The sequence below is a fragment of the Liolophura sinensis genome, chromosome 6 (assembly GCF_032854445.1).
Source record: "Liolophura sinensis isolate JHLJ2023 chromosome 6, CUHK_Ljap_v2, whole genome shotgun sequence".
In the NCBI taxonomy this organism is placed as follows: Eukaryota; Metazoa; Mollusca; class Polyplacophora; order Chitonida; family Chitonidae; genus Liolophura; species Liolophura sinensis.
The window spans coordinates 5,858,224-5,879,283 of NC_088300.1; the positions used below are offsets into that span (position 1 = coordinate 5,858,224).

The window sequence follows — 21,060 nt, forward strand, 5'->3', positions numbered from 1 at the left end:
TCGTCTGTTACCTGCAACGAGACATCTGTCACGGCATTGTCTTGAGCTCATTTTACCATCCGCTTGTCGCTATCCATAAATATACCGAGAAGCAGTGCATTTCATGGAGCTTAAAAGCACCTTCGTATTCATGTTCAGCAGTTAAATAGATATCCATAGTGTACTATCAACACAACGCAACCATTTTTATTTAATTCTTTATTTCTGCCCTTGAATTGTCGAGTTAGGAAGTGGAAATACGTCTTACGATTAACACCTTTCAAAGACCTTTTTAGTTTGACACTTTTAAGTTGTTGGTCATCAGCAAATACACATGATGTCCATATACAGCTCCGAGACATGCGTTTTGTTCGTGGACGTGTATAAAAGGTCATGAGGTAAATAGGATTTAAACAAAGGCTGTGGGCTTGAGAAAGATTATGTTTCGAACATGTAAAGCCCAAGATGTTACCCTTTTAAACATTAACCTTTGAAATAATGAGTAATTCGTCTCTATACGACGAAGCTGAAGTGGCCAGTGGACAGATAAGTAAAAGGCAAACGTTTTTTTATACTTTGGCTAGCCCGGTAGCTCTATCCCCGAACCAAAGGTACCGGTCAGCCCGAATATGACCTTGCAAAGCCCTATTTTTTGAACTTATAGATACAACAAATCCTGAATCCAGGAGAGATATTTGTGGAATCTCTACGCAATACCCGGTTAGCAAATACTGCGGTAGGTCCAGCATGCTTTTGTCGTCCGTGTACAACCCGAACACGCCGTGGTATTTCTGAAATTTGAGAGAGATAATTAATCATCTGCAGAAAGATATTTCTAAAAATGTCAACATACGTTACCAAATTTTGGAGAAAGTCATATAAACCTCTCCAATGGAAAAAAACTTTAATGTCTCTAAAATGAGCTTCTTACACTGAACATTGTGTCTACAAGCCCACACTTGTGGTGATATATCTGAAGGAATAATGGACAGATGTATCTGAACGTCTAGGGAATTATATGGGATAGACGACACAGAGGAAAAGTTGACAAATAAATCACAGGTACTAGAATAGATGTCATCTCGACAAGAGGCTAAAACTGTTATTGATGTCTCAACGTACAGAACAGATTTTGAGCCTGCAAAACAGCCGGCCGAACAATGACCTGATGTCATTTTAGGGTGTATGATGCCAAGTCTTCCAACTTTTCAGTTGGTTTTAAAGAACTGATAATAAAGACGGCAGATCGTCGAACGAATTTACTACTATGAGTTTCATCTTGCAATTATAAACATGTCCTTACATAGTTAAAATTTGTCATTGGTGATTTTGAGCAGTTTAATCAATGCACAGACTATTATTAGAGATCGCGATGACGAACAACTCTACAACCTGCTGGTATAGCCACGGAGGCTCACATTCAAGGTGTAACACGATGGGTAAGGATAAGAGCATACTCGAGCATAGGAAGTATAGGTAAGCATTTTTGACATACACTGGAGTTTGATTTGACTTCATGGAAAATCGATTAATAAGAAGGAAAATAATCCATCTTTCCCTTCAGTGAACGGAAGAGAAATGCAAGGTCGTAGTTATGAACAGTACAGATATTACGTGTTATCTGAGGCATGCTGCCCTTCATTTAAGATCTGCTCAATGGGATATGTTCTCTCCATGGATCCCTATGGGAATTATGCATTGCGAGCTGGTCTTCACTTACCAATTTGTAAAACAAATAGGCTTGTGAAGTCGTTCTAAACGAGCGTATACATACATATCAGTTGCATCGATATGTAGAGAAAGAAAAGACGCTCCTATGAGACAGGGCTTTGGTAGGTATGTACGTACACTTGGGGTATAACGTCGTACTTCGGAAGCTCCTTGGGTATCACACTAGGAATAGAAGTCTCTAAGACATAAAACCAAAGACGACTCCGCGAATGATTCGAACCCTTGATGTGATTAGTGAACGCTCGATATATGGCCACCAACGACAAGTATTTTAGTATGTTTGCCCCAGTGCATGAGCCACGCATTAAACTTCTGATATCTATGGCACAAAGGAGTTTTATTATCCGTTTAATTATTTACCTTCATTGCATTGAAAACATCAAATAACGCCTGGGAAATCTTCCACTGTTCATTTGGTGTGAATGACGTTGACTTCACGGCTCCTCGACTGAACTGAAGCAGTCCCCACCTGTAAACAGTGTTCAGAAGAAACGAATCATTTATTTACAAGTGATAATGTTTATCCAAAGTGGCAGATGGGCGGAAGCCTGTTTTAGCAAGACGAAGCACAAAACAGATAGAAAGAAGCAAACATAAACAGTGAGCGCAACAATCTTTCTCTCGTGGGCCCCACTCTTTAAAATCATTGCATATATACCCGATATTTTGCTGTATGAAAGAATATTACAGAAAATATTTTACAAACACGAATGGAGTAGATTTACAAGGCAAGCTGCACAAATACAAATAGCTCCTACTATTGGGGTTTATTTATTTATCTGTTTCTTTATTTAATTGGTGTGATACTCCGTTCTCAAGAATATTTCACTTATACGACGGTGGCCAGCATTATAGTGGGAGAAAACTGAGCAGAGCTCGGGAGAAGCCCACGACCATGCTCATGTTGCTGACAGACCTTCCCACGTACGGCCGATGAGGAAGCCAGCATATGCATGAGCTGGACTCAACTGGTTGTAAATTTAGTCAGAATTAATAGTTGTTTATTTACAGGAAAATACATTGTACTCCAAACTGCCAGTAAATTTTACTGAAAAGAAAAACACGCTGTTCGTTACCAAACCATGTGGTCGCTGTGAGTTCAAGTCCAGCTCATGCTGGCTTCCTCTCCGGCTGTAAGTGGGAAGGTCTGTCAGCAACCTGCGGATGGGGGTGGCTTCCTCCCACCATAATGCTGACCGCCGTCGTATAAGTGAAATATTCTTGAGTACGGCGTAAAACTCCAATCAAATAAATAAATAAATAAATAAATAAATAAATGAGCTATGGTTTTCTTAAATGTTGGCAACCACAAAGGCATGTATTTTTTTGTAATTGTTACATTTCGTTTTCGGAGAACAGTGACTGCAAACGAAGTGTTTTTGCAATTCTGTGCATCTGAGGCAATGGCAAAATCTGTATACTTTAGAACGTGATACTGTCCAATAAGTACTACGCTAGGCAATACCCTGTGTACGCACCGAATGACGCTGTGGGTGTACGTCATAGTAATGTCACTAAACTCGTTATTTCCTCGGTAATTCTAATCGCTGTTTGCTTACCTATCCGGAAGATGTAGACTGACGGCGCCATGCGGTTGCCATGACCACCAGGAAGCCTCCACTGATTCATCCTGTAAAATATTCACAAAGTCGTGAACCATAGGTGTAAGAAACGAAACACATGAAGAAGAAAATGCTTCATTCCTTCATTGTTAAAGGATATATTAATTATCGGCATGCATGGAATATCTATGTTCCTGTATACTTAGTAGATAAGAATCATGTAAACGGTGGAGGTAATATCAGCTACAGTATTAGCTTTAATTCAGGCAAATTAATTGTTGGTTGAGACCATACCGAAGCTGTTACTAGAGAAATACATTCTATTCTGTAAATTTATTTATTTATTTGATTGGTGTTTTACGCCGTACTCAAGAATATTTCACTTATACGACGGCGGCCAGCATTATGGTGGGTGGAAACCGGGCAGAGCCCGGAGGAAACCCACGACCATCCGCAGGTTCCTGGAAGACCTTCCCACATACGGCCGGAGAGGAAGCAAGCATGAGCTGGACTTGAACTCACAGCGACCGCATTGTTGAGAGGCTCCTGGGTCATTACGCTGCGCTAGCGCGCTAACCGACTGAGCCACGGAGGCCCCTCTATTCTGTAAATAACACCTATTGTAAAGTAAATAGGAGCCTAATACAAAGAGCGTTAATCAGACGTATTTGCACGGTCACTGTGTGGTTCTGTCGTGCCTAAGGATGATATGCCTCTCATATTGGTGTTTTTGACACCGTAAGCCTACAGATACAAGTGCCGCATGGTAAACCTGGTCCTTTCTACCAAGCACATGTTACGTTTAATCAGATTCACTACTGTGTATCTTCACCTTCACGTATTGTCCATCAACAATTTGGAAACCCCATTCAGGTCTGAAAGAAATGAAAGAAAAATAATAAAACGACAAAATACAACGAACACAAATGATGTCTATACGCTCGGATGTTTTCTGTCCATAAACATGTTTTCATACGATAGTTTCACGAGTTGTCTCCCCTGAAAAGGAGATTCTTTTACGAAATAGTGAGCGTTAAATAGGGAGATGTGACAATGTTCTAACCTCCCTGTCATCATGGCATTCCAAGGTATAAACCTACAACATGGAAATACTGTGACCTAGTTTTAACATACTAACAGCAAGATATCAGTAGATAGAATGTACTCTTAGAATAAGTTATCATTCAAAGGAAGAAAAAAACGTGTGTTAATAGCATATATAATGTTTGCACCTGGCTAATACAATTTTCCAGATGTCCATATCTTTGGGCGCGCCCTCATTAGCCTGGAGAGTCTTCCATCGTAACTGGGTGAATGGCAGGGCGATTTCCACTGACCAATACTCATCTGCAACATAAACATCATAAGATAGACCAATGCTTACCAGATACACTGAAAACGCATAGCCAACAATAAACGTGCTGATTTAGTTATATTTCTCCTCTAAGATGCGGGTGTGTGGTTATCCATATATATTAATCCACGAAATATACTGAATTGACAGACTGAATGAAAATCTGACGTGCTTGATTTGTCACGGTTTGTGGCATGTTTACAGGCCATATCATCGCACATTGTAAATACATGTAGGGTATTACAGAAGCTATCTTGAGTTTTTTCTTATCTAAGTTTAAACAATTCCTTTGAAGACCAATGAAACCACAAAATATGTACCATGCACAACGTCTAATACATTTTTCATCTGAGATCAATATTTGCACGATGGTGAGCTATGGGAAAGTTATTGTCCTCCAGGCGCATTATACAGGTATCAAATTACAGGGATTCGTCAACGGGATCTATATTAGACGTGTGTAAGGTGGGCGATTAAATCAGAGCACTTAACTTGTAATGATTCAAGCTAATAGGACGCCTAAATATGTAGTAATGTATCACTGAATTTACTGTTAGAGTTGGGATCGTTGACGGCACCATCCGTATACAGGCCAATCTGAGCATTGCTCTCCCACGAACTGTCTGCCTGTCCCCCATCAATGTAAGCCTGGAACGCAAAGGCGCATATTACCTTAAATCGACTTTCACAATAAATCGGACAGTTTTCATATTGACATTGCCGCGAGCTGAGAACTAAATGTATGTTAGAAGAACTTAGATGTAGACGTTTCCCGCCGGATGCATTTTGACACGATCATGCCACAAGGGTTCGAACCAATACTTGTACCCCTCCAATAAAACTTTCGGATGGACCATATAAATGTGCCATTTATTTTAACAGAAGGCTTAATTGTTAATAAACAACATGGCAAAAGTTTTAGTGAAATCGGTGAATTTTATTAAAGCTGGAAAAACTGCTTTGACTATAAAAAAACTAATGGTTTGTGAATGGGCCATTCGGAAAGCGAAGGAAGTATTAAACATTCTGCTCTGAATGCGTGTGCAGGACGGACCTCTGCTGATGGTGGTTCACAGGTAAAACATGAATACAAGAATTTTGTACTCAAGTGTCTAAAACATATAGATCCTAAACTTTCCTTCACGTAATTAAATTAATCCAAAATAAAATCTCTTTAGAACTGACCTTTGTTAGCAACAAGTCCCAAGTGGTTTTTAATGCATTAACCTGGAACTCTTTATAGCTGTAAGAAAAGACACCAAAGAAATGTTTGCATAAATGGAGAAAACTCAATAATCACAAATCCAAGAAAATATAAAAATGTAGAACAATCATTCTTATGACTAGAAGTGGGATCACAATCCGATTGATTTCTATGCTTTTACAGAGTGATTTGATTCTATTCAACTGGGTATTCAATTCTGCACTGAGAATTAAAGATAATTTTTAAAGGCGGATCTCACTGGGCCATCGACTTTCAATCTTGGATACAATTTTATGGAAATATTTATGAGATCGCCGGGTAATTCAATAGCGTTCGGTGGTTCAGAAAAATCAATGGTCGTGAAATGTGGCTGGGATCTGAAGACAAGTAAGCAGGTTCTTTTCAAATTATCGATATGAAGCAGTATCAAGTTGGTATTTCTAGTTACTAAACTCCACCCAATCTGCTTCCACCACTTGTCAAAAGTTTATCAGATAAAGATTTTCTTCAATTTCTGTTTGTTTTTTTTTTGCAAAATTAGGAAATTGGCAGGTTTATGATTTAGTTATTTTTGCTGTTTCATACTTAATACTGCTAGCTAGTACAGCAGATATTGTGGTGCTCACGCATTTGGTGCAATCGGCTGTTTTCAACCGACGCTCATATGATATGTATTAAAGGGGAGATAATTCTGACAAAAGCGCAACAGGATGGTGTATAGCAAAGCGGAACATAACTGATGCCCAGTCGTTCATGAAACATTATATTGTAGTAAGGAAAACCATAATACACATACTTGTGTGTTGACCCGTCAGTATCCACGTAAAGCTGGAAACGAAATAATAACTTAATGCACACTTTATAATGAAATAATGCAGACAACATTATTGCTAGATGAGTATGAAGACCAGTTCCAAACTATGTATAGTACGTTATATACCCGAGAGGTAAGAGAGTTCATACGTGAGATGAAATCAAATTTGAAACTCGTAATCCATGACAAATCCGTGCTTATAATTACTAATGTTACAGATTTTACCTCCATAGCCTACAAATGAAGTGAGATTAACTACAACAAAGGGCGGATCCCTAGTCAAGCTGAACGCACTACATTTATTCATTTTATAGAAATATCAAAATGGACCTACCTCAAAAGCATTGTCTTGCCAGACTGAAGAATAAATAAAAACATATAATTAGGTTTGAACAGTGGGCAAAAGAATAAACTGTCATACTGTGTCATGGATGTTTTAGACAAGGTGTTGAGATGTGACTATGTTATGGATGTTTTAGACAAGGTGTTGAGATGTGACTGGGTTATGGATGTTTTAGACAAGGTGGTGAGATGTGACTGTGTTATGGATGTTTCAGACAAGGTGGTGAGATGTGACTGTGTCATAGATGTTTTAGACAAGGTGTTGAGATGTGACTGTGTTATGGATGTTTTAGACAAGGTGGTGAGATGTGACTGGGCTATGGATGCTTTAGACAAGGTGGCGCCATGTGACTGTGTTATGGGTGTTTTAGACAAGGTGGTGAGATGTGACTGTGTTATGGATGCTTTAGACAAGCTGGGGCCATGTGACTGTGTTATGGATGTTTTAGACAAGGTGTTGAGATGTGACTGGGTTATGGATGCTTTAAACAAGGTGGGCCCACGTGACTGTGTTATGGATGTTTTAGACAAGGTGTTGAGATGTGACTGTGTTATGGATGTTTTAGACAAGGTGGTGAGATGTGACTGTGTTATGGATGTTTTAGACAAGGTGGTGAGATGTGACTGGGTTATGGATGTTTTAGACAAGGTGGGGCCACGTGACTGTGTTATGGATGTTTTAGACAAGGTGGTGAGATGTGACTGTGTTATGGATGTTTTAGACAAGGTGGTGAGATGTGACTGTGTTATGGATGTTTTAGACAAGGTGGTGAGATGTGACTGGGTTATGGATGTTTTAGACAAGGTGTTGAGATGTGACTGTGTTATGGATGTTTTAGACAAGGTGGTGAGCTGTGACTGGGTTATGGATGCTTTAGACAAGGTGGTGAGATGTGACTGTGTTATGGATGTTTTAGACAAGGTGGGGCCACGTGACTGTGTTATGGATGTTTTAGACAAGGTGGTGAGATGTGACTGGGTTATGGATGCTTTAGACAAGGTGGGGCCACGTGACTGTGTTATGGATGTTTTAGACAAGGTGGTGAGATGTGACTGGGTTATGGATGTTTTAGACAAGGTGGTGAGATGTGACTGGGTTATGGATGTTTTAGACAAGGTGTTGGGATGTGACTGTGTTATGGATGTTTTAGACAAGGTGGGGCCACGTGACTGTGTCATGGATGTTTTAGACAAGGTGGGGCCACGTGACTGTGTTATGGATGTTTTTAGACAAGGTGGTGAGATGTGACTGTGTTATGGATGTTTTAGACAAGGTGGGGCCACGTGACTGTGTTATGGATGTTTTAGACAAGGTGTTGAGATGTGACTGTGTTATGGATGTTTTAGACAAGGTGGTGAGATGGGACTGGGTTATGGATGCTTTAGACAAGGTGGTGCCATGTGACTGTGTTATGGATGTTTTAGACAAGGTGTTGAGATGTGACTGTGTTATGGATGTTTTAGACAAGGTGGTGAGATGTGACTGGGTTATGGATGCTTTAGACAAGGTGGTGGCATGTGACTGTGTTATGGGTGTTTTAGACAAGGTGGTGAGATGTGACTGGGTTATGGATGCTTTAGACAAGGTGGGGCCACGTGACTGTGTTATGGATGTTTTAGACAAGGTGTTGAGATGTGACTGTGTTATGGATGTTTTAGACAAGGTGGTGAGATGTGACTGGGTTATGGATGCTTTAGACAAGGTGGGGCCACGTGACTGTGTTATGGATGTTTTAGACAAGGTGTTGAGATGTGACTGTGTTATGGATGTTTTAGACAAGGTGGTGAGATGTGACTGGGTTATGGATGCTTTAGACAAGGTGGTGCCATGTGACTGTGTTATGGGTGTTTTAGACAAGGTGGTGAGATGTGACTGGGTTATGGATGCTTTAGACAAGGTGGTGCCATGTGACTGTGTTATGGGTGTTTTAGACAAGGTGGTGCCATGTGACTGTGTTATGGGTGTTTTAGACAAGGTGTTGAGATGTAACTGTGTTATGGATGTTTTAGACAAGGTGGTGAGATGTGACTGGGTTATGGATGCTTTAGACAAGGTGGTGCCATGTGACTGTGTTATGGGTGTTTTAGACAAGGTGGTGAGATGTGACTGGGTTATGGATGCTTTAGACAAGGTGGTGCCATGTGACTGTGTTATGGGTGTTTTAGACAAGGTGGTGCCATGTGACTGTGTTATGGGTGTTTTAGACAAGGTGTTGAGATGTGACTGTGTTATGGATGTTTTAGACAAGGTGTTGAGATGTGACTGTTATGGATGTTTTAGACAAGGTGGTGCCATGTGACTGTGTTATGGATGTTTTAGACAAAGTGGGGCCACGTGACTGTGTTATGGATGTTTTAGACAAGGTGTTGAGATGTGACTGTGTTATGGATGTTTTAGACAAGGTGGTGAGATGGGACTGGGTTATGGATGCTTTAGACAAGGTGGGGCCACGTGACTGTGTTATGGATGTTTTAGACAAGGTGTTGAGATGTGACTGTGTTATGGATGTTTTAGACAAGGTGGTGAGATGTGACTGTGTTATGGATGTTTTAGACAAGGTGGTGAGATGTGACTGGGTTATGGATGTTTTAGACAAGGTGGGGCCACGTGACTGTGTTATGGATGTTTTAGACAAGGTGTTGAGATGTGACTGGGTTATGGATGTTTTAGACAAGGTGTTGAGATGTGACTGGGTTATGGATGTTTTAGACAAGGTGGTGAGATGTGACTGGGTTATGGATGCTTTAGACAAGGTGGTGAGATGTGACTGTGTTATGGATGTTTTAGACAAGGTGGGGCCACGTGACTGTGTTATGGATGTTTTAGACAAGGTGGTGAGATGTGACTGGGTTATGGATGCTTTAGACAAGGTGGGGCCACGTGACTGTGTTATGGATGTTTTAGACAAGGTGTTGAGATGTGACTGTGTTATGGATGTTTTAAACAAGGTGTTGAGATGTGACTGTGTTATGGATGTTTTAGACAAGGTGTTGAGATGTGACTGTGTTATGGATGTTTTAGACAAGGTGGTGAGATGTGACTGGGTTATGGATGCTTTAGACAAGGTGTTGGGATGTGACTGTGTTATGGATGCTTTAGACAAGGTGGGGCCACGTGACTGTGTCATGGATGCTTTAGACAAGGTGGGGCCACGTGACTGTGTCATGGATGTTTTAGACAAGGTGTTGAGATGTGACTGTGTTATGGATGTTTTAGACAAAGTGGGGCCATGTGACTGTGTTATGGATGTTTTAGACAAAGTGTTGAGATGTGACTGTGTTATGGATGTTTTAGACAAAGTGTTGAGATGTGACTGTGTTATGGATGTTTTAGACAAGGTGGTGAGATGGGACTGGGTTATGGATGCTTTAGACAAGGTGGTGCCACGTGACTGTGTTATGGATGTTTTAGAAAAGGTGTTGAGATGTGACTGTGTTATGGATGTTTTAGACAAGGTGGTGAGATGTGACTGGGTTATGGATGCTTTAGACAAGGTGGTGAGATGGGACTGGGTTATGGATGTTTTAGACAAGGTGGTGCCATGTGACTGTGTTATGGGTGTTTCAGACAAGGTGGGGCCACGTGACTGTGTTATGGATGCTTTAGACAAGGTGGTGCCATGTGACTGTGTTATGGGTGTTTTAGACAAGGTGTTGAGATGTGACTGTGTTATGGATGTTTTAGACAAGGTGGTGCCACGTGACTGTGTTATGGGTGTTTTAGACAAGGTGTTGAGATGTGACTGTGTTATGGATGTTTTAGACAAGGTGGTGAGATGTGACTGGGTTATGGATGTTTTGGACAAGTGGTAAGAAATGAAACTGTCCCGTGGATGTTCTGTTCAAGGGACATATTGCCGACGACAAACAAATTGTGCAGTTATATTGTAGACGTCATTTACATAAAGTTAGGACTTCCAGATGCCTACTGACATGTATCTGACTTCGAATGTTTACTCTTATACGGCGTTTCCTGTCGACCATCAACTCACTCAAGTCGCTATATTTAGAAACAAATACGAAGACTAACTTTTTTGACTGGGTTACCTCCCATACTTATCTAGGCGGCGGGAGATGTTCAACTAACTTCAAATGTTAGTCACTGTATTGTGTTGTAATTATGCGAAGTACGATGTAATTACTATTCCTCCGTACTGGTCGTTGGGAATTACAAATACTTCATAATACATTATCCATACAAAGGACGATTGTATTTGGTTTACTAGACCTATAATTCGCTTTCAATCTGTCATATTGTTTACATGTGCGATCCACGAGCGAACGTTTCATTGTGCGAATCTGCGCTGCCTCATTTGCTCGTCATCTCGTCTAGCGGACAGTTTAGACCAGTGACGGATTTCCCCGAATAATTCTAGGAGATTTAGTTGGGAGTCAAAAGCAACTCATTTTCGTAATTGGCTGAACCAACTAAAAAATTCACGATTTCTTTCGCCGGTATGCCTCTTTAAGATAACATGGTGCTTAATATGGGCGTTTGAACAAATGCAAATTACGTTAAGATTAAGATAGCTCGATGCTCAAAGATGGAAATATGTGAGTGTGTGATTGATGTTCATTGTGTAGTGTCACGATGTGTGTAATAATGTAGGCCTACTCATGGAAGAACATGAGGTGAGTACCAGTGCCCGATAGAACACAAATTATGACATTTGTTCAGGCCTTAATTACAAAGAACAATCAGATGTACACCGATTGGCGGCATCAAACACGTCAAAGGAGTTTAACAGAAATCACACGTCGATTTTAGCTTATCGGAAAGACTTACCCTTTGAATCGTGAAGTGTTTTATTTGCCCAGATGTCATCCTCTTGGAGAAAGGCGGCCACGTAAAGGTTTGTATTATCCCACCTTATTTTTACCCGGGAGTCAAAGCGAGGTTTCGTATATTTTAACCCTCGTAAATCTGTGGAAAAGATAAAGATATTTACATATCGCAGTCGTGGTTGAACCTTTGAAAAGATTAGCATTTTATTACTCATTGTTGAGTACCAACAAGCTCAGGCTCCCATTCAGAGTACCAACATGCTCAGGTTCCCATTCAGAGTACCAACAAGCTCGGGTTCCCATTCAGAGTACCAACAAGCTCAGGTTCCCATTCAGAGTACCAATTAGCTAAAATTCCCATTCAGAGTACCAACAAGCTCAGGTTCCCATTCAGAGTACCAACAAGCTCAGGTTCCCATTCAGAGTACCTATCAGCTCAGGTTCCCATTCAGAGTACCACCAAGCTCAGGTTCCCATTCAGAGTACCAACAAGGTCAGGTTCCCATTCAGAGTACCAACAAGCTCAGGTTCCCATTCAGAGTACCAACAAGCTCAGGTTCCCATTCAGAGTACGAACAAGCTCATGATTCCATTCAGAGTACCAACAAGCTCAGGTTCCCATTCAGAGTACCAACAAGCTCAGGTTCCCATTCAGAGTACCAACAAGCTCAGGTTCCCATTCAGAGTACCAATTAGCTCAGGTTCCCATTCCGAGTACATATTAGCTCAAGTTCCCATTCAGAGTACCAATTAGCTCAGGTTCCCATTCAGAGTACCAATTAGATCAGGTTCCCATTAGCTCATGTTCCCATTCAGAGTACCAATTAGCTCAGGTTCCCATTAGCTCAGGTTCCCATTCAGAGTACCAATTAGCTCAGGTTCCCATTCAGAGTACCACCAAGCTCAGGTTCCCATTCAGAGTACCACCAAGCTCAGGTTCCCATTCAGAGTACCAACTCGCTCATGTTCCCATTTAGAGTACCAACAAGCACAGGTTCCCATTCAGAGTACCAACAAGCTCAGGTTCCCATTCAGAGTACCAACAAGCTCAGGTTCCCATTTAGAGTACCAATTAGCTCAGGTTCCCATTCCGAGTACCTATTAGCTCAAGTTCCCATTTAGAGTACCAATTAGCTCAGGTTCCCATTCCGAGTACCAATTAGCTCAGGTTCCCATTAGCTCAGGTTCCCATTCAGAGTACCTATTAGCTCAGGTTCCCATAAGCTCAGGTTCCCATTCAGAGTACCAATTAGCTCAGGTTCCCATTCAGAGTACCAACAAGCTCAGGTTCCCATTCAGAGTACCAACAAGTTCAGGTTTCCATTCAGAGTACCAAGAAGCTCATGATTCCATTCAGAGTACCAATTAGCTCAGGTTCCCATTCAGAGTACCAACAAGCTCAGGTTCCCATTCAGAGTACCAACATGCTCAGGTTCCCATTCAGAGTACCAACAAGCTCGGGTTCCCATTCAGAGTACCAACAAGCTCAGGTTCCCATTCAGAGTACCAACTTGCTCATGTTCCCATTCAGAGTACCACCAAACTCAGGTTCCCATTCAGAGTACGAACAAGCTTCGATTCCCATTCAGAGTACCAATTAGCTCAGGTTCCCATTCAGAGTACCACCAAGCTCAGGTTCCCATTCAGAGTACCAACAAGCTCAGGTTCCCATTCAGAGTACCAACTAGCTCAGGTTCCCATTAGCTCAGGTTCCCATTCAGAGTACCAATTAGCTCATGTTCCCATTCAGAGTACCAACAAGCTCATGTTCCCATTCAGAGTACCAATTTGCTCAGGTTCCCATTCAGAGTACCAACAAGCTCAGGTTCCCATTCAGAGTACCAACTCGCTCATGTTCCCATTTAGAGTACCACCAAGCTCAGGTTCCCATTCAGAGTACGAACAAGCTCCGATTCCCATTCAGAGCACCAACTATCCCAGAAAACAACCAAAAGATTTAATTTTTTTTACACATGCATTCTCTTTGGTTTATCCAATCATAGGAGTAAGTGACGCCGTTTTTATTATTGTTAGTTATGTAATCTTGAATATCACTTTAACCATAAATTACAAAGAACAAAAAAAAATTGATAAATAAAAATAATCAACATTTTATTAAATGCCATACCAACAAAGTCCTCGGTTTGTGAGACCTCGGACCAGGCTTCCTCATCAATCCGTCCATCTAAATTGATAGTCTTCCCCTGAAGGTGATAAGCGACGTAGGTGCGGGGTAGTGGTATCTCACATGAATCAGCTTGACACGCCCCCTCTCGGCACCCAGCGATACACGTGTCCAGGTGACTGTAATGAAGCAGATAAATGATTGTAGGAAATAAAATTTTATCCAAACTTCTTCCTTTCAGAGAAATATGTGACTAGAAGGCCTGCATGCTATATTAGAGCAAACTGCAAGGAAGGAGAAGAAAACATAAAAATGATGCCAAAATCAGATGAAAGAGCGCCAAAACTTATTTACAAATATGATCTTTAATATATTTTTTGTATTTTTTTTTCAAGAGAAAAGGGTATTTGAAATTTTTTTTTGTATGGTGGGTATATGGGACCAACTTTTGGTATTTATAGTTGTGGATAATAATGTTATAAACAAGGATATGATGCTTGTCTAATAAATTTATTTGAATGTAAATTTGTTGTTTATATAGAAACATATGCATTCAACCTAAATTATGATAATATTTATGAACATATTAAAAATATAAATATCATCCAAATTGAGGTTAAATACATTTGTTAGCTGAAAAGAACAAATTCTAGTGCAAAAATATTTATTAAAATACGTGTTACATCCTCATTTATGACATTATTAAACATTATTAAAGACTATCAATACCAAAAGTTGGTCCAAAATACCCACCATACAAAAATTATTTTCAAGTTTCTTTTTCTCCTTAAGGAAAAATCGGAAGACCATATTTAGGAATAACTTTTCGCACTCATTCATCTGAACTTTGTTATTCTTATGTTTTCTCCACCTTTAAAACTTTAAAGTGTTCATAATACACTACATATAAGACAAACACGTACAGTACAATAAGTATACTACTCCTCAGTATACTGTACACACTGCGATGTCGCCGCATAATTAAAAATAAGTGAAACCGACGAAGGCTTACATACTGTGGGATTGATAGCACTTAGAGCAAACCATAGATCCGTGAGGTGTATAAATAGCCTGACCTCATGCCTATATTAAACATTCACTTAGAAGCGGCAGATCTATAAATAAAACAATTTCTCACATTTTCTCAACTTTCTAGTGTCTGCATTTTGGTAATTATATAAGTAGGCCTATATAATTGATACTTGTATACATACATTTACAAACCTGTGGTATATCCTCATTTTATTATGACAGCCAGGATTGATTGAATTCACAAAGTATGACGTCTTGAAGAATTAATGAAACAAATATATCTTCAGTATTTAATAAAAATTCCAAACATACTCGACCACTTAGGCTACTAGGTTTATTGTCTTCTCCAGGTCATGTATTATGAAAAAAAAAACATGCCCCAGGGAAAAAATGCACGCTATTAGGATGGCTACAGGTAAAAACGCTTTAGAATATTTTGCACACACCATTGTATACGTTTATACTCTATCACGTGATAAGACACAAACTCTTGGTAGAGAACTTTAGAATAAACTATAGCAACGCCACGGTCAATCCTTCTTATCTCGTCTCGCGATCTCATTTCGAGATTAGTGTCAGTCGAGCTCGTTTTGGGTGCGAATGTTTTTACACCATTCTTTTATAATATTAAATTCGATTGAAGTGTTTTGTAATTCACGCGTATAAAGAGCTGAAAATAATAAAAAATAGTGGGCCCTACTGATTAAGCTTGTTAGTCCAGACGCTTGACACGATTGACATTTAAGGTCAAGTACACATCACTGCTTCAGCGACACCATTCTTATTGGCTGTTGGCAAACTTCTCTTCAAATCATGACAGCCTTGTTTTCGCAAACAGCGTGTACAGTTACCAGTATCATCGTTATCAGAATCATCATTATCAGTATCACCGTTAGTAGATTCATCCTCTCCTGACCCAACATTTGTCCCTAAAACGAAAACAAATCTGTCGTACATTATCAAAGTAAGGAACGCAGAATTTAATTTCCTTCGTTCCAAACAGGCGGATTGTTTGAAGATATGTTTAGATAACATTGTTATATTGGCCAACGGGTTACGAAAAATCTTTCATTTTCGATATTATTCCCTATCTGGAGAAGAACAAACAGCTTGAATTACATTTCGTGGAGCTGTCATGGTTGTGCTGCTGGTCCTGTTCACATAGGCCTACACATATTTCAAAGGTGTCAAACCTTGAAGGGATTCCCTCACTTTGTAAACGATGTACTTTCCTAGCGAAGGTGATACATAGTATAGCACAGTAATGATTGCGCTCTCCCTCGCAGTTTCTAATATTGAACTGAACGCCTTAACCCTGAGAAAAGCCCAGCCAATGAAACAGCGGCAAGTTGCTTACTCCCTACAGCGCATGCACCGCTTCCTTCGTGTGCTTTAAATCAGTATCACCACTATGAAATTTTGTACAGAACAACGCCGAAGTCATGTAGGCCTACTTGGTTCATTCTCTTCTGCATGTCGCGTATTGTGAAAGAAAAGTCCAGACGCTTGACCCGCTGGGAAAGGACCTGGTACGATAAGGCAGAGAATCGGCCCCAGAGAGGTACGATAAGAAAGAGAAAATTTCAAAATCCCAGCATAGTTCTGAAAATTTCCAAATGAAAAGTATAAAACTTGATCGAATCAGACATAAAAGTTATATGGCTATAAAACACGTGATGCTCGGTAATAACCCGCCAAAAATAGTCTCTCGATCAAAAACGCCAATGTTTCGTTCAGACGAGGCACTGTGTCTTGAATTTACAGTTTGAAGATCAACGTTAACCTCAGCAATATCTTTACTGAAACTTTTAATACTGTGTTTATTTCTACGTGGTGGTAAAGTTTCGGTCTGGTTAACGTTCATCATCGTATGTAAAACATAAACTTTATAATGTGATCAGTTTAGCCATATTTTGCCAAGTTTAAACTTCGCCTTTTGGACGTACCCGTCAGGTATCCTTCATAGTACAGTGAACTAACGAAGTTAGTGTGGAGAATAGGTTGTATTAAATAAGTGTTATCATGGATTAAAATTGATAAGTTATGGTATTACATAACATGTGGCAACTATAGCGAAATCACACGTGAATTCTGGTTGAGAATACGTGTTCTTGTATCTATCATTAACATGTCATGCGTAGTGGAAGTATAAAGCTGAACATTTGTTTATATATATATATATATATATATATATATATATATATATATATATATATATATTGTGTATATATTCAGAAAGTTTTGTGTTTTGCCCCATTCTACAGTGTCTGATGCAAAAAATTTCAGTGCGACTGGAGCAGACCATTTTTCGATTTTAATTGCTTCAGTGTATTCTTGGAGCTTTATAAGTCACATGCTTGCCATATAATAGGACAAGAAGAGTAAAACAGAACTGAAAACAGAAGAAGCCTGACGAAAATGTGAGTAGTTGTCACTCATAGCTATCATTAGTTTCGCTTCTTGAGGTGCACAGCTTCTTGCACTGGTCCGATTCCCCGCCTTACCATACCAGGTCCTTTTGTACAGAAATCTTGACTAACGCTGAGGTTACGGGAATTATGTACTTAGTTCATTGTCTTCTCCATGTTACGTATCATGAAAAAAACATGCTTTACGAAAAATACATGATATTAAGATCGCTCAGCCAATGAAACATCGGCAAGTTGCTTACTCCCTGCAGCGCATGCGCGCCGCTCACATCTTTCGCTGTACATCACCTCCACCACTAGAAAATTTTGTACAGAAATCTTGAACAACGCTGAAGTCACTGGGATCATGTACGCACACCTAATGACTCCTCGTCGTCAAATGACTGGAAAACTGTTAAGTACGATTAATTAAGTTAAAACCAAACATACATACATACATACATACATGTAGTAGCCTACGAGAGCCTATGTTGTTAGAGAACGGCACGTAACAAGGTCCAGGTTGTGGAAGACGAACTTGAAATAATTTCCGCTGATCTTACAATTTCCAGTTGGTGAGGGTGGGAGTGCTTTGGGATCACATGATGAGATGTCATTATTTAATTTTTTTCCAGTTCAATTTTCTCTCATAAACAGAAGAACCTCTAGGCCACAGATGGTTTCCCAGGGTCCGCACGCGTTTTATTACCTCTGCCTTTAGGGTGACCTGACTTTCTGAACCTCATATCGGATGAGGTGTTTGCCCTTTTCACTGCACAGTAATAACAGACAGAGCATTTGCACGGTAACATTTCCTGAACTATACATTGCATTTTCCAGTAGATAAACAACTTCTTTTTTACTGTAAATTTATAGCCAATTGCCTCTGTACATAGACAAGGTGCTGTAAACGTCAACATTGTTTGACGTTTTTTTTTTCGCCGCCTGTGTTGTAAAAGTACATGTACACACACCAGTCAAATACACAAACACGATGTAAAATTACAGCTAAAATGAGTGCATATTAAAGAGCTACTATGCTCAAAAGCATGATTATTTTAGTGATATTGAGGCATTTCTGTAAACCTGCTTAAATGCAGCGGTGAATAGAGCTTTCTGTAGATCTACTCTTTTCGTCTTTGGGGTGCCTCCGTGAACTATAGTGTTCGGTGTGCAAGCGCAGAGCAATGACACACGAGACTCTCACCACCGCGGTCGCTGTGATTTCAAGTCCAGCTCATGCTGGCTTCCTCTGCGGCCGTAGGTGGGAAAGTCTGCAGCAACCTGCGGTAGGTCGTGGGTTTCCCCCGGGCTCTGCCCAGTTTCATCCCACCATGATGCAGGCCGCTGCCGTTGTATACTCTCGATTATATAAAACGTCTGTGTACAAATTTGCACAATCAACAATGATATGTGTATCACCGGTACCCACATACATACACAAGTCGCTGTGGATATTTTACATGAATTACACAATTTGTGTACTGCTAGTACACACAATAATGTGGATGTGCATTTTTGCCGCAGCACTGTGTACCACTAGTGCACAGTAGTTTTTAGAGAGTAAGTAAAATATTCTTGGGCACGGCGTAAAACACGAATAAAAAATACAAAAAAAACGCATATACATGCATGCAGACATTTTATGCAGTGAATTAAAATCAATTTATGAATGTTCTCCCAACGTATTTGTTCTTCAAGATAACTTTCCGTTGCAATACGGTAGATTAAACAAAAAAAAGCTGCCGTCTAAGTGTAGGCTGTGGTTGTCTGGCTCTGCCACGACTGATTTTTAGGAAAACGTTGTTGTTTCAACCAGTTGATATTGCGAAGACTTACCAGGGGCTGGAGGTTAAAAATAGAATTTCTTGAGTTGCCGTACTCAAGAATTTGTTTATTTATTTATTTAATTTGTGTTTACGCTGTAGACAAGAATATTTCACTTTTAAGGCTGCGGCCAGCATTATTGTGGGAGGAAACCCGGCAGAGCCCGGGGGAAACCCAAGACCATCCGCAGGTTGCTGGTAGAACTTCGCACTTACGGCCAGAGAGAAAGCCAGCATGACATGGACTTGAACAGCGACCGCATTGGTGAGAGGCTCCTGGGTCATTACCCTGCGCTAGCGCGCTAACCAACTGAGCCATACTCAAGAATATGTTACTTATACACCAACAACCTTCATTATGATGGGATGCAACTGGACAGAGCCTGGTGGAAGCACACGACTCAAAGTGAATCTTTCTACTTATTCCTTACCAAATAAGTTTAAAAATTGTGCTAGTGGAAATCACTATTTAGACGGCTTTATATATATGAAGCTGTCGCATATTAGTTTATTCAAAAATAATAATAATCATAATAACAACAACAACAATAATGATAATAATCAAAGCTACGTTAGTTACGTTCCTTACAGAGACAACGGTAGCCAAGCATCAAGGCCCAATTGAATGTCAAGTAAGAAAACACTATGAAAGTGTTGCGCTGAACTAATTTGCCACCATCGGAAAAAATTAAGCTTTGGCAACAGATGCTAACACACATAACAGCGAATAGATAAAAACAAATTGAAACAGTATTTACAAAAATAGACAACATGGAAAAAAGCCTGACAAAAAAGAAAAATAATCAACTGGATTTGAACCCTACACTAACAGATATAGTATACAATGCGTCTAATGCTGAAAACCACTACAGCGTCTTGATCAAGTTATGCCTTGGAGATCACCGCACCTGGTTAAGTATGTACATTTCAGGTTGCTTGACATATGGTGTGCAATCACCCCCATCTAGTGTCCCATCTGGTTTACTTAGGCTCAGTTCAGCTTTGAGAGCGGACGAGGACAGGTTGCATGTACGTGACAAGAAATGTTAGGAGACCATAAAGATATGAAATTGATGGCCAAAAAGTTAGAAAGAATAAGCGGTGTTGTGTGTTGCTTTCTTTACAAAATTCATGGCGTACGGTTTCGTAGTTACTTTTCTGTGCGGCATCCTAATACCCGTCTCTTCCTCACGTTCATGTAAGGTCTTAAACTGGAAACCCTTATATTTCTTTAACTATTGAATTTGTAACATGTTGTGGGCTCGTCATGTCTCAAGGTACATATGTGGGTAGACATTTTTCGTATATTTGGCCATGGCTTTGGAGTTATATTCCTGATAGGGAAATGTCGTCGGTATTATTGAGTATTACCCATCATGCATTGCTTATAGGGCTGGCTTTATATGCAAACATTGAAAATTGTCCGTTGATGGCTGTGGAGAGGACGGGGAGTTGTTCATTTCTCGGTTTGAGTGACAGGCGGCCGACCTATGGGGCGGGTTGCCTGCAGCACATATATAGTAATACACATATACCCCCAAAATTTATGTTAACTGTACAGGCTTACATTTCTATTTCTGAAGTAAGGTGGTGTCATTTAAACATCTAGCGAGAAAACTATAGATCGTAGCTGAAATCCATTGGCATGCTTCAGGAACTACATGTCTTGGGCTACAATTTGATGCAAGTCTCAAATTTTTAGCTTCCGTAGTTCTCGAGTTACAGACAATTGAAATTACTTTAACGAAAAAGTCTTTGGCCATATCTCAAAAAGTTATAAAGATAGGCAAAAACTGAAGTAGATTCGGAATCAGCGTGGCCAAATACACCGAATACATGAAAACATTATCAAACTTAGACACTTTTTATGACGTCATAGCTTCGACGAATGCCGAGCT

General features: G+C 40.1%; 1 protein-coding gene across 3 annotated transcripts in view; it reads right to left on the reverse strand.

Annotated features, from left to right (window-relative positions):
• Positions 1-199: 199 nt before the first annotated feature.
• LOC135468561 (uncharacterized) overlaps positions 200-21,060 on the reverse strand; it is a 34,616-nt gene continuing 13,755 nt past the window's right edge. For all 3 annotated transcript variants that reach the window (XM_064746892.1, XM_064746891.1, XM_064746890.1), the window contains exons 2-12: positions 13,900-14,075; positions 11,773-11,910; positions 6,979-7,001; positions 6,627-6,658; positions 5,812-5,869; positions 5,178-5,274; positions 4,505-4,619; positions 4,105-4,147; positions 3,270-3,340; positions 2,071-2,179; positions 200-770 (exon numbers count right to left, since the gene is read on the reverse strand). In XM_064746892.1, coding sequence (XP_064602962.1) covers positions 549-770; positions 2,071-2,179; positions 3,270-3,340; positions 4,105-4,147; positions 4,505-4,619; positions 5,178-5,274; positions 5,812-5,869; positions 6,627-6,658; positions 6,979-7,001; positions 11,773-11,910; positions 13,900-14,075 — 1,084 coding nt within the window. In that variant the 3' untranslated portion in view covers positions 200-548. The remainder of the gene's footprint in view (positions 771-2,070; positions 2,180-3,269; positions 3,341-4,104; positions 4,148-4,504; positions 4,620-5,177; positions 5,275-5,811; positions 5,870-6,626; positions 6,659-6,978; positions 7,002-11,772; positions 11,911-13,899; positions 14,076-21,060) is intronic.